The sequence below is a fragment of the Palaemon carinicauda genome, chromosome 1, assembly GCF_036898095.1.
Source record: "Palaemon carinicauda isolate YSFRI2023 chromosome 1, ASM3689809v2, whole genome shotgun sequence".
Classification (NCBI taxonomy): Eukaryota; Metazoa; Arthropoda; class Malacostraca; order Decapoda; family Palaemonidae; genus Palaemon; species Palaemon carinicauda.
Genome location: NC_090725.1, coordinates 305693539 through 305708303, shown reverse-complemented (window position 1 = coordinate 305708303; position 14765 = coordinate 305693539). Strand labels below are relative to the sequence as shown.

The 14765-nt window shown below is 40.2% G+C and overlaps 1 protein-coding gene across 1 annotated transcript in view; it reads left to right on the top strand.

Annotated features, from left to right (window-relative positions):
* The first annotated feature begins 269 nt into the window (after positions 1-269).
* LOC137658549 (ubiquitin conjugation factor E4 B-like) overlaps positions 270-14765 on the top strand; it is an 87655-nt gene continuing 73159 nt past the window's right edge. Inside the window, exons 1-5 of the mRNA XM_068393420.1 lie at positions 270-404; positions 1641-1733; positions 14182-14284; positions 14428-14522; positions 14656-14763. Coding sequence (XP_068249521.1) covers positions 378-404; positions 1641-1733; positions 14182-14284; positions 14428-14522; positions 14656-14763 — 426 coding nt within the window. The 5' untranslated portion in view covers positions 270-377. The remainder of the gene's footprint in view (positions 405-1640; positions 1734-14181; positions 14285-14427; positions 14523-14655; positions 14764-14765) is intronic.

The following is a 14765-nucleotide window of genomic DNA, read 5'->3' as shown; positions in this document are numbered from 1 at the left end:
TTGCATATAAGTTAATGTTAGAGTCGTAGGTTTTAAATGCAGCTAAGCATGTAATCAAAAGTCGACCAAAATGTCAGCATTTTATCGTATTTACAAGGTTTTAAAATTACGATATTCAATGTAAATTAAATCATATGAGGATGTAGGTATGTATTACATATAAGTTGATATTAGAGTCGTAAGTTATGAATTTCTAATTTTAATGGGGTAATCGATCTGCATTGTGCAGAGCGACGCTCTTTTGTTTGTACCAGCTGGTCCGTGTGACGTCACAACAACAACATCAAAACAAAGATTTCACATCGTCGCGTGCAGATTCACTGCAGGTTTCTTTCTTTTTTTTAAGGGAGATTTTTTTTTTCGAGCCTCCTTTTGCCATGGGGGACCAGATAGATCAAGATGAGGTATGGTGTGACAATTTGGTTGATTTTTGTTTGTAATATAAGGCCATTTAAGCTCTGAAATAACCTAAGTTAAGTGGTTGGTTTCGAGCCAATGAGAAATGACGAAGCTTTCATGACAAAGGTCTTTTTGTTTCTTTGTTGATTGTCGACATTAAGAAATGATTAATTTTGATTTATATTGTTTCCCCCGAGTTGTTGTATTAGATTGGTTGCAGATTACACTTCTTAAGCTTGAAAATGCTTGCTTATAGACCATGAATGTCAACATCTAATGTGTACCGTAGGGTAGCTTAAGCGACCCTACCTTGCCATTGGAGGAGTTACCATAAATACTTTATTAACATATGCTACTTCTGTTAGGTGACTCACCGTGGGCCTATTTAATTTCCGTTTCATAGGTAAAGTAGGTTATAGGTAAGATAATTTGATTATTTACTATGGGTGATCGGGGTCCTATCTGCCACTGGCCCTTGCCATAGGGGTTTGGTAGTTTTTTTACAGTAAAGTTTCTCATTAGGGAGAAAATGTTGATTGGTACCGTTTAAACTTCATTATCGTAGACTATGATGGTGCTAGATGTGTTACCATATGTAAACAAAGGTCATTTGTAATTGCTTTGTTAGGGGCTGATAATTGCAGTCAATGTAGTATACAGGGTTAACTTTGCATTAACATAATAATCCTAATGAAGAAAAGAGGGTATTTTTGTTGTGAATTACATGGCAATGTAACATAGGAAAAAAACTACTGTTTATGATAGAAAAAATTACGATCTCTTCAAAAATGACACTCGTTTCCGTCGCAAATGAATAGTTTCAGAAATATATATACATCTATATCCTACGATAATGGGGGAACTCAGTGGGAACTCGGGGTTTTGGGTGCTCATATGGTGCTCATATTGTAATTATTGAAATTATTATTACTATTGAAATCATTATTATTATTAGAATTAATGAAATGATTGCTATTAATATTATGAATTTTATGTTATGAATCGTTTGTCTGACTTCAAGATATACAGTAACATGATCTGAAGGCAACGCCAGGAATATACGTAAACTCAGAGTCATGAGAGCAGTGATATTACGAAGTTTAAAGATGTGGACTACAGGAACTACTCTTTGCAATATATTACTTAAAAGTTCAATAATGTCTTATCTTGAGTCTTCCCCAACTGAGGGGGATTACATATTGGTAAAAATAAAGTTATCAATTGTTCATTTTACATTCCAGGTTCGAAAGAAGCGTTTGGCCCGTCTTGCAGCCGGTGCCAGTAATAGTAGTACCAACAGTGAGACGTCTCAGATTTCTGCCCCCACCTCACCAGTAAGGCCATCAGTTGTTGATATATTTTGGATTGTCATGAAATAATATGATTCATATAGTTTTAGCTATTGTTTCCTTTACTGCAAACTTTAGATTCATAGTGGTAAGAAAATGTAAAGTCAAAATGAATGAAGTGAAACATAAACATGTACAGTTAAGAACTTTAGTTTCTGATAGGCTATTTTTTCGGCGTTCATACTCGGGAGCGATAACTGCCAGAGCGATACTTTTATAAGCGACCACTTTTGAATGATATCTATAAATGAGTGATTTACATCGGAGCGATATTCTAGAAAATAGTGCGAAAGATAGTTGTTTCAAAATAGGCGAGGAAATTTCATTCACGAGTGATAGAGAAATTCGTAGCTACCGGAGATGCTCCACCCAAAATTATTCAAGAGAGATACAATCGTCAAGTCAAGAAGCAGCTACCAAAGTTGGTGCATCCAAAAATCTTGCAGTTACCATTAAAAAACAGAAAGAAAGGATGTATTCATTTCTTACCTTCAGCAATAAATTCCCAAAATTGATTGGTCTTACCATGACAATATACAGTTATATGTCCAAGGAACAGATTCTTCTATATTACTTAGCTGAAGAAGACAAACTCAGGATTCTGATTATTGGGACAAAGTATATGAATAGATTAATTCTTCAATACCTTAATTTCATGACTGGTTTATTGATGGGACTTTTAAAGTCATATTTCCCGGTATCTTTTACCAGCTTTTTACAGTTCATGTTGATGTATTGTCAAACAAGTCAAAGGGATAATTACCGCAGGTTTTATTTGCACAAAGAAAGAATACGCCGCTTTTATACTTTCTCAGAGGTTGTTCTTAAAACCTAGAGATGAACATTTAAACTTTAAAAATTCTACCTGGCCTTTTATGCTTTGATATAAATTTGAAATACTTTTTGTCATATTATTCTTCATATTTTTTACTTTTATTTTTTCATAGTTTTTCATTATTCATTTTTACTTTTTTAAATATTTAACTTAGCCGGTGAATATATATTAGCTGACGTTTCCGGCGGCTCGACAGAAAAAACACAAAAACTCGCGAGCGATCGCTATGAAGGTTGCGGGTGTGCCCACCAGCGCCAACTATCGGCCAGATACCGCATATACATGTAAACAGCTCCAATTCTTCTCTGTCGGTCTGATCGACAAGACGTACCATTACTAGCTGTTAACCTGGAGTTTTTCAACAGTCTTGGTGAAGTACTTCCTTTTGGTTTGAGCTTTCGCAGTGCAGGTGTTTTATCTTCAACTTAAACTATTGAACTCTTTTTTGGATAGATTTAATTGTTGATTACTTTGGATTGTTTTTTGGACTTTCTTTGACTTTTCAAAATGGCCGACCCTTCCCTTAATACGGAAGTGTGTTTTAGGCTTTTAGCAATTATCTTATCACGTTATAAATTGTTGTTGTTAATTATAAATTTTCCTCTATATATTTTATATCTCACCCGCCTTTATTAGGCCTCTTCGATTAGCTTTCCATTTATAATAAACATCAAGATAAATTTTAATGATTTGTTTATATGCGGCCTTACCTATTCCTCCCCTAATCCGAGAGTAGGCGGTCCTAACTTGGAAACCGAAGTTAAACAACGTTGAGCCCTTTCAACTTTTATTTTCGTTAAGTTTAAATCATTTGCTCTGTAAGAGTTATGAAATGAATATTTTTTTTAGTAGATTTTATGAAAGATTTTCTTTGAATAGTCTTCGTGCTGTTTCAAAGATGAACTAACGTTTGGTTTATTTATGCTACGCAGTTTGCACTCTATCGTTACGATAGAGAAAGAGAGAATCACGGTTTCACTTTGCAGAAAGAGTAAATCGATTCTGACGTTTTGTTCATTCTTCTTTCAAACTGAAATGTTTTAAATACTAATTTAAAGGAACTTGTTAATTTTCAATTTCTTAGTCCTTTCAGTTTTTTCCTTTGGTCAAATAACCTGTTTATTGACGAAGGGTAAGTGGGCTTTTCTCTTCTGTGTGAAATCAAGAGAGAGGAAGAGAGAACGTTCCGATCTTTATTCTCGTCCCAAGCGAGTAACGTTGTTCTCGAGTCAGTTTTTTTTACTCTCGTCCCAAGTCTCTGTACGGGGAGAAAGGATAAAACGTTTTTAGTTTTTATTCTCGTCCCAAGGCACTGTACGGTGAGAGATTGAAAACGTAGTTTTTAATGAACTAGTGTTTAGTCTCCTCCCCAGTCAATGATCCTTTTAACTTTATATATTTCCGTTTTATTCGATATATATGTTTACTGTGTTTTTGCTTGTATTAATGTGCTTACATTATACGACTTATTTCGCAATTATAACCTTTTGATGTAGGGGAGAATTGCGTGCTTCAGGTAGAAATCAGTTTTTATTCATGCCTAATGTGAAATTATTGAAAAATTCGATTTCAGTGAAGTAAGTGCAAAAACAGAAAATTGTAGTGATAAAGTGATAATTGCGCAAAGTGTTATCAGTGTTGCGACAGAGGGTTCGTCTGTTCGTGCCTGTCGTTCGCCTAGTCCGAGACCTCTTGCAAGCTCCCATGCCCCAGGGAGAAGTAATGTCGTAGGACTTATGGGTTCGAGAGGCTTTAACCAACGAACAGACGTTCCCTCTATGGTTTCAGGCGTGTCTCGTCAAGACCGCCCCTACCATAAGACGAGCGAGACGGTTTTCTCCTCGTCATCCGAAGGCTTATCGCGTAAGAAACCGTGGAGCAAGGTTTCGAGACCCTTAAAGCGAAAGTCAGTCCCTTCAGGACAGGTCCAGCGTCCTGGTTGTAGCCATTGGGACAGCTCTGACCCTGTGCAGTCATCGGAAGACTGCTCGACGCCTAAACAGAAGCGTAACACAGGCTCCGAGAGTCTTAGTGTAGGCAAGGTTTTGCAGTCACAGACGTTACCCTCGTCTCTTACCGCACCCATTCCCGTTGATCCTAAATGGGTTGTACTTCAAGACATGCAGAATAAGCTTGCCTCTCTTATGGAGGACTATTCTGCTGGGCAGGTTCACGATGATCCTCGCCGCTTAGCTGATCGAGATCCTGGCCGTCAGCCGCCCAAACGAGCCTTTACTCGTCCTGTTGACGTTGACGTTACAAAGTCACGTCAATCACGTTTTGTAGAGCCTCACTCGATGCAGTCCCGTGTTGACTTTCAGCCGCTTGTGGACGTTCAGCCGCTGCCGCTTGCTCTTGTTGACGTTCAGGACGTTCGCCAACCAGCGAAGTTGACTTGTTTTGACGTTGAGCGTCAAGCACCGCAGTCAAGAGTTGTTTTGACTGCTCAGTCTAGGCAGTCAAGGCAGTCTCGAGTTGACGTCGAGCGTCCTCCCGCACCTGTTGTTGTTGCTGGTCAGTCCTTTAAGCAGTTACATGACGTATCGTCCTTGACTGCTACTGATGCTCCTTTGCGTGTGGACTCTGCTTGTCAAGCATTGCCACCACAGCAGGTCTCTCCCTTGCTTGAGACTCGGCAATTGTCGGACGAGGTTCCTTCAGATGAGGAAGTTGCTGATCCTCCTCCTACTGATATTCCCTTGTGGACTCTGTCAGACGGAGAGGAGCCTAAAGCTGCTCAGCCCTCTATGGACTTTAAATAAATCATGCTGATTTTTAAGGATCTTTGTCCGGATCATTTTGTAACTGCTGCTCCTCGTTCGCCTAAACGTCAGAGTTTACACTAGGCCTAGCTACTTCGAAGCCATTGTTTTCTAAGCTAGTGCTCTCTCGCTCTTCTAGGAGAGCTTTATGTTTGCTAGGCGACTGGTTGATCACCAGGAGGAGTTTGGGGGAGACAGCCTTTGCTTTCCCTCCTTTTAAACTGGCTTATAGAGCGAGCGTCTGGTATGACACGGGAGAAGTTCTCGGCTTGGGAGTTCCTGCCTCTGCCCAGATAGACTTCTCAAACCTCATAGACTCTCCCTGGCGCCTGGCCATGAGACGCTCCAAGATTTTATGGTCGGCTTCAGAGCTAGACCATCTCCTGTTAGGAGTTTTTTCGAGCGTTTGAAGTTTTGCTGTACAATTATGTCATGCATAAACAAGGCTATCAGGGATGGCTCCAATAATCTGACAGCCACGTTCTCTGCAGGAACAAGACTATCAGGGATGGCTCCAATGATCTGGCAGCCACGTTCACTGCAGGAGTACGTAAGAGGCAAGTGCGCTCAATGTGTTCATTGTCAAGACAAACTTCACGATGAAGTCTACCAAGCTGTCTTGACAGCATTAATGGAAGGCGACTGGATGGTCTCTCTCGACCTTCAGGATGCATACTTCCACATCCCGATTCATCCAAACTTTCAACTACATCTGAGGTTTGTGGACGGAAAAGTAATGTACCACTGTCGAGCACTGTACTCCGACCTCATTCCTGCTCCTCTTGTTTTTACAAGGCCCTTGCAAAATGTAGCAAGCTTTCTACATTTTTTGAGGATTCAGAGCCTCCCTTTATTTTGACGACTGGCTAATCAGGGCGTTCGTCATTATATCGCTGTCTGTAGAGCCTCTAATGGACATTAGACCTAACCAAGGAGCTAGGTCTCATAGTGAACGTAGAAAAGTCGTAACTTACAGTATCCCATCCCAGACTATTTTTTTTTTGGGAATGGAGATACTGTGTCTGATTTTTCGACCCTTTTCGTCTCCCGCAAGAATGGAACAAGCTCTGTTAAAAGTCCTTCACTTGCAAGAGAAAAACAGTTGCTCTGTAAGAGTTTGAACTAGCCTCATGGGAACTCTTTCATCGCTGGAGTAGTTCACTCTCTGGGGAGACTCAACCTATGCCCTTTCCTATTTCATTGGAACAAGGAGAAGGGCTTAGTGAGTATCTCTTTCCCAATCTCCAACTCAGTCTAGACATGTCTGACTTGGTGAGACAGCAACATCAGACTTCGAGAAGTTCTTTCTCTTGCGATCAAGAACCCAAACCATGTGTTGTTTTCAGATGCAGCGGATTTGGGTTAGGGAGCTCCACTGGACAGTCTGGAAGGCTCGATTCTTTGATCCACGGATCAAAAGGAACTCCTTTTAAGGCAGTAACATCTCTCCTTTGGCGAGATTTGTGCAGAAATGAATGTCTTGGCGGACGGCCTCAGCAGAAGAGGACAAGTCTTCTCCATGGAGTGGACGTTGCATAAGACTGTGTGCGAGAAGCTATGGATGACATGGGGTCTACCCACCATAGATATTTTTGCTTCTCTCTCTGACAAAGAGGCTCTCGACTTACTGCTTTCCAGTTCCAGATCCTGAGGCAGCTCACATAGATGCTTTCCTGCTGGACTGGTCTCACCTGGACGTTTATGCCTTTCCATCTTTCAAGGTCCTAGACAAGGTGCTGCAGAAGTTCACCTCTTACAAAGGGACCAGGTTGACATTGGTTGCTCCACTCTGGCCCGCGAGAGAGTGAGTAACAGAGGTACTTCAATGGCTGGTAGACGTTCCAAGGAGTCTACCTTTAAGGATGGATCTCTTACGGCAGCCACGTAAGGAGTCTTCAGCAAAGCCTCCCCGCGCTTCGTCTGACTGCCTTCAGACTATCGAAAGACTCTCAAGAGCTAGAGGATTTTCAAAAGAGGCAGCCAGAACGATTGCGAGAGCTAGGAGAGCATCTACCATCAAGGTCTATCAGTCGAAGTGGGAAGTCTTTAGAGACTGGTGCAAGTCATCATCCATTTCCTCTTTCAGTACCTCTGTAGCCCAAATTGCAGACTTTCTCCTTCATCTGAGAAATGTTCGCTCCCTCTCAGCCCCCACTATTAAGGGCTACAGGAGCATGTTGGCGTCTGTGTTCAGACATAGAGGCTTAGATCTGTCCAATAATCAAGATCTCCTTAAGTCCTTCGAGACCTCTAAGGAACGTCGTATGGCAACTCCTGGATGGAACTTAGACGTGGTCCTAAGGTTCCTAATGTCTGACAGTTTTGAGCCATTACATTCAGCCTCCCTGAAGGATCTCACCCTCAAGACGCTTTTTTTAGTGTGCTTGGCTTCAGCTAAAAGGGTCAGTGAGATCCATGCCTTCAGTAGGAACATCGGCTTTTCTACAGATAAAGCCACATGTTCACTTCAGCTTGGTTTTCTTGGCCAAAAATGAACTGCCTTCTCGTCCTTGGCCTAAGTCATTTGATATACCTTGCCTGTCAGAGATCGTAGGCAACGAGCTTGAAAGAGTGCTGTGTCCAGTTAGAGCTCTGAAGTTTTATTTAGCTCGGACTAAATCCTTACGAGGTGGATCTAAGGCTTTGTGGTGCTCAGTTAAAAAGCCTTCATTGCCTATGTCAAAGAATGCTTTGTCATATTTTATTAGATTTTTAATCCGAGAGGCTCATTCTCACGTGAGTGAAAAAGAGCGTTGCTTGCTTAAGGTTAAGACGCACGAAGTAAGAGCTATAGCAACTTCTGTGGCCTTTAAGCAAAACAGATCTCTGCGAAGTATTATGGACGCGACCGTTTGGAGAAGCAAGTCGGTATTCGCGTCATTTTACTTAAAAGATGTCCAGACTCTTTATGAGGACTGCTACACACTGGGTCCATTCGTTACAGCGAGTGCAGTAGTGGGTAAGGGTTCTACCACTACATTCCCTTAATTCCAATATCCTTTTAATCTGTCTCTTGAAATGTTTTTAATCTTGTTTTTGGGTTGTACGGAAGGCTAAGAAGCCTTTCGCATCCTGGTTGATTTGGCGGGTGGTCAAATGTCATTTCTTGAGAGCGCCCAGATTAGGGGTTTGATGAGGTCCTGTTGTATGGGTTGCAGCCCTTGATACTTCAGCTCCTGGGAGTCTTTCAGCTTCCTAAGAGGATCGCTGGGCTTCGTGAGGAAGACAGACTAACAAGGCAGAGTAATCGTCTAAGTCAACTTCCTTACCAGGTACCTATATATATTTGGGTTTTGTTATGATATAACTGTCAAAAACTCTAAGCATGTACGCTGTAAACTTTATTAATTCTGGTCTCTACCCACCATCGTGGGTGTGAATCAGCTATTATATATTCACCGGCTAAGTTAAATATTTAAAAATGATATTTTAATTATAAAATAAATTTTTGAATATACTTACCTGGTGAATATATAAATTAAAGGCCCCCCCTTCCCCCCCGATAGAGACCCAGCGAGATGAGAAGAATTGGAGCTTTTTACATGTATATGCGGTATCTGGCCGATAGTTGGCGCTGGTGGGCACACCCGCAACCTTCATAGCGATCGCTCGCGAGTTTTTGTGTTTTTTCTGTCGAGCCGCCGGAGACGTCAGCTATTATATATTCACCGGGTAAGTATATTCAAAAATTTATTTTATAATTAAAATATCATATTTTTAAATTTTAAGTAAATTTGTCGCTTCACAATAATTGCTGTATAGTTTTACCTGTTAAATAGACAATCACTAAAAAATAAGCTCTGGAATGAATATCGCTCTAAGAAAAAGCGCTTCAGAGAACGGCTGGGATTTTTTCTTATTATAGTTAGGATAATAATGAATAGTGTCTAAAAGATTGCCAAGGGTTATAGGAGAAGTGATTTTCCACTCAAAATTTTAATCATTTATACTTAAGAAATGCATAGACATTACTGTACTTGACTGTAATTTGTTGATTTCACATACTTTATAATTCATAACAGACAGTACTAAAGAACTTATTCCTACAAGGGTACAAACCTTTGTCATTTGATAGGAATATGATTTTAATGAAGCTGGAAATTGGCTGTTAAAATTCTATAACAAGGTGTTGGTAGTTAAGCCCTTCGTTACAATGACGTTGCTTGACGTCAAAACATGCCTGGTACTACACGTGCTGACGTCCCATATACGTCATTTACAAATATAAACCATATTGGAGTTAGAATCACTTGTATTCGTTCAATTAGTTCATTATGCATGTTGCATAAGATTTTTCATAACTCTGACCATCCTTTACATTCAGATCTCCCTGGACAATTCTATCCTGTTCGTAATACTAGGCAGGCAGTTAATTCTAATAGCCAGGCCTTCTCCATCACGAGGCTCAATACTACGCAGTACTCTAGAAGTTTTATTCCAGCTGTTACCAAGTTGTGGAATGATCTTCCTAATCGGGTGGTTGAATCAGTAGAACTTCAAAAGTTCAAAGTTGGAGCAAATGCTTTTTTGTTGACCAGGCGGACGTGAGTCTTTTTATAGTTTATTTATGCCATATTTGTTTTTGATGTTGTTAATAGTTTATATATGACATGTCTATTTTGACGTTGTTACTGTTTTTAGAATGATTTATTATTAATTTGTTCTCTTCATTCATTTATTTCCTTATTTCCTTTCCTCACTGGGCTATTTTTCCCTGTTGGAGCCCCTGGGCTAATAGCATCTTGCTTTTCCAACTAGGGTTGTAGCTTGGATAGTAATAATGATAATAATAATAAAAGAGTACAGCACATAGTTGTATATCACACACAGGAAATTTCACTAAAAATGTTCCTCCTCTTCCTGGATATTACCCCTTCCTCCTTTCTTCAGCCAACCAACCAACTCTTTGTGATTCCAGCCTTGATTCCTGAATGTGTAAGAGCTATTTGTTCTTTCACTAAAAAACTTTATTGGGATTATCTTTCGGCAAAGCTGGAAGGTTAGCCATTAAACTTTCATTGCGAGTTGGCAACTCTACCCAACCATTATAGTGGGGATGGTAGAGGGTGGCTGAGGGGTACCCAGCCACCTTTATCTACTCGTTTATTGGTGAACTACGTCACTTTTTCATTTGGCATGTAGAGGCCGGATGTGTCCACTCTCTTCTCCTTAAGACTTGGCCATACTGACTTACTTTATGCAAATTACTTTTTCTTTTTCAGGTGTGCTGTTCTGTCTTTGATGCTCCCATGTGTACCTGCCTGGTCACGAAGGGCGCTCATGCAGTACCTTGATGTCGTCAGCTGAGACCGACCCTTATTCGCTGTGCCCGATATGCAGGGGGCATCGCTGCGTTTGCCCAGTGAAGTGTGTATGGGGTGGCTTGCGGAGAAATTTGGGCATCGTAGGAGGAAGAAGCAGAAGAGAGATCTCTCTTCCCTAGGGTCCTCCACAGGGGCAAAAAGATCTCTAACTTCTTCCCGCTTACCTAGATCTCTTTCCGAAGCTGCTCCTCGCTTGCCTTCCTCTGGAGGACACTCGAGTAAGAGTGTAGACCAGTTAACTCCATGGAAACCTTGAAAGTACTTGGGGAGTTGTTGCTTCCCCTAGAGGAGCATCTTCACCTCCAGCCTCTGGGGAGCCTTTCTCTCTTTCATAAGTACTGCAAGCGTGGCCGTCCCTATGAGTGTCTGCACCCCCATCTAAGTAAGTTCTCCTTCAGCATGGGGCGCTGGGAGTCCCTTCGACAGTTGCTTCGGTAGCTGACGCCCTTGATGTTTGCGAGCTCCATCTCTCTCCCTCTTCTTGCCCCTCCGTGCATTTCCACGGTCAGTGCTCCCGTTCGCTCCTCTGACAGCCTCCTGCTGACGATGAGTCTTCTCGCCATCCTCACACAATGTCATCACCTAACCAGCAGCCTCTTATCTCTCCACACAGGCAATGTTCCAGCCCGCTCATTCAATGCTCTCCTGCTGCGGAAGATGAGACAAAGGATCAATCTTTGGCCAGCCTTCTATTTGCTTCCTTGTAGACGATCCCCTTTAGGATGTTTGCAACGCTCCGATGACCATCGAGATCGGTGGTCATCACGATCTTGACGCTCTTCGTCAAGAAAGTGTTCATATTTAAAAGCTAGACGCTCATGATCACAATCTGGACGCTTACTGGAGAAATCTAACTGAGGCCCTTTGCGTCAATAGGCGTAGGTGGAGATCAGGATGATTTATGGGGCAACTGAAGTGGCATTCACTCAAATGATCATAATTTCGTAAAGGATGGTAACTGTTTTAGATGCGTATGGCTGTCAGACGACAAATATTTTGTAATTTTATTACGGGTATAGTATACCAAAAGGGCCATACAAATGATAACGTCTGTCAAAATTACAAATGGAGACAATGGAGTTAGGATGATGTCAGAATGAAAAAGTGCTTTATTTCTGTTATTTATCAAAATAATCAAATGAAACTTCTTGATTGTTTTATGCTAGATGTTTTCCTCCACATACACCAAGTACAGGTAATCGTCGACTTTTGACCAAGATAGGGACCTATCCAGGTTGATTTGGACGCATGTCGAACTTAAAAAGCTAAGTGTCTGGAGGTTTATTATGCAGTGTCATGATTCGGCAATTATCTAAGTCATATTTCATCAATATTTTCTTACTGTACAGTATATCATTACAGTATTTCCTTTTCTTGTTTCATAGCATATATGCTCTATCAAAGTATTTTTGTATTCTATTTTTCAATTTCGGAAACATTTTAACTATCAACAATTATCAACTCTCTTTGTTTACCTCTGGTTGTTATCAGCTGATACGAAGGTCCACCTACCTTATTCAGAGAATGCTCACATACAAATGACAAGGCATATTTTTTATATATTTTCTTAATTTATTCATAATATCTTCATGATGAATATTACATCAGCACCTGTATGTTACACAATATTATAGTTTTCATACAGTTTGTTTATAGCCATTATTATTAGTCATCATAAGAATATGTTCTCTCTCTTTCTCTGTGTATGTGCGCATACAAGTTCTTCAATTTTAAAGCTTCATACAGTATTTAATTTTCAGTTCATTATTAAGCCTTCATATTTTATTAGACATTATTTTGTTTAATTGTGGTTTATTAAAGCATATTTGTATCATATTTTTCCATTTCGGGAACATTTCAATAATCATCAATTACTTTTGTTTTAGACTTATTCCAAATATCTTCATAATGATTAATACATCAGCACCAATATGTTATAGGATATCACAGTTTCCATGAAGTTTGTTTATAGCCCTTATTACAGTAACTAATTATTTAATGTCTGAAATATATTCATGGAACATCATTGGGGCTGGTCCCCTTAAACAGATCCACATATTTTCCTGTTTATAGTCATTCGGACCTATGTAAGATAAACATTGCCTTGGATCAGGATTGCGTGGTCAGCATCCAGAATCCAACTGACTACGACCTTGTTTCTTCTTCATCTCCTCCCTACAAAGGCGACTAGTAGAGACCAGAATGACTTGTCTTCCTGTTCCATCATCAACATAATCTCTTCTTACGCCTATTGATGCAAAGGGCCTGCATTAGATCTCGTTATTTGTCTCTATCTTGAGCTTTTAATTCAGTACTTCTCCATTCATCATCATCTGCTTCCCACTTCATAGTCCTCAGCCATGTGGGCCTGGGTCTTCTAACTTCTCATACCTGGTGGAACCCAGTTAAATGTTTGGTGAAGAGGAAGACAAAACAACTATTCTTTTAGAATGGCTTCGTGGAACAATCGGACATATTCTTCCACAAGGAAACTAGAGGACCACTCCGGATATCAGATATACCATAGCCTTCAGGAAGAACCTGTCACTAGGGCAAGTGCTAAAGCCCGGAGTATGCAATTGTCAGACTACCTTTACAGCCCAATATTTACGCGAGTACACCCACAGGTCTTGAGTTTTATTTTTGTTGGGGCCTGTGGTAGGTATTCAGAAGGTTATGTAGCTTACTTAGGTCCGTACAGGACAAGAAACATCCCATCTAAGATAAGTCTCAACGTTAGTCTAGGTTAATCGGTGGAGTGTATGGTCATTTCTCTCCTTTCCTTTTCCTTATTGGTGCAGTGATTGTGCTGTTATATGCTGGATTGGATGTTGATATGGGTAAGCTACCATGCTGAGAAACTTCTATATGAATAAGGTAGAAAAGTATCCCCCCATCCTCTTTATGAGCTGGAGGATGAATGAATTGTAGGACGCTTGATTGGCCATACATTGTGACATCGTATCCTCCCGAGTCTATAGGTTCTCATAGGCTGTCTTTCCTTGAACAGAAACCTAATCCTTGAGAATCTAGTTTCAAGTGTTGGGGGAAGGTGGTAAGGAATCAACACTCCCTTTACTCTCTCAGGTCGGAGTCTTTTGACATCCCAGTATTTTAAACCAAGCACTATAGTAATAGGTTTGTATTATTCATTTAGAAACAAATCACAAATTTCAAAAGTAGTTTGTATTATTCCTAACTATACAAATCTGAGTCCTATAAGTTTCAATTCCCACCTCAACCACGTTGCAAGTCCTAGGTGTGGGTCAAAGTGGCTTTCCGGCCACCCGCCAGTACCTACTAATACCTTGTTATAGATTTTAAATGGTAAGTTCCAGCCAAGCTGAAAAAAATACTCCTAAAGAATTCAGGTCTGTATAGGTCATGATGACGAGGATAAATACAAATATGATAATAATTCGTGTTATAAATTTTTAACCCTTTTCAGATGATTTTTCTTTTAGTATCTCCAGAGTATCTTAATGGAATCTAATTTTATTTTATTACATTAGGGCATACCGTTTCCAACTTCCCCAAATCCATCATCACTTCTGCCTTCTCCAAATAAAAGACAACCCCCACCGTCTCCGTTAGATATTACTCCTTGTAAGAAAGGTGAGTATAGAATACATCTTACTTCTAATTGTGTTATATTTTAGTAGTTGTAGACTAGGTTTGAAGTTGAAAGTTAAAAGTTTTTTGTGTTAGACCTTAATTATACCGATATTTAACATGATATTTACGGTTTTCTCTCAAAGGCTTAGAAGAACCTATGGAGATAGAAACGAAGGCTGAAACTCCGACTAGCTTAGAGACGAGTCCTCACTATGGCAGCGACAACAAACGTCCCAGGGTAAGAATATTACTGTTCAGGACAGTACGTGGATTGTGTTATCTTGTCCTTTGTCCTTTTTGCTTGTACAATAATGAATAAACAGTAGTATATTTAAGGTTTACAGGAGTATTAAGGTTCTTTTTTTTTTCAGAGTGTCAGTACAAGTGAAGTTACTGAAGAATTAGTGGTTTCAACATTGGCCAATGTGCTTCAGGCTACATGGCAAGATGTCACCATTGCTTGCCCTATCACAGTACAAGT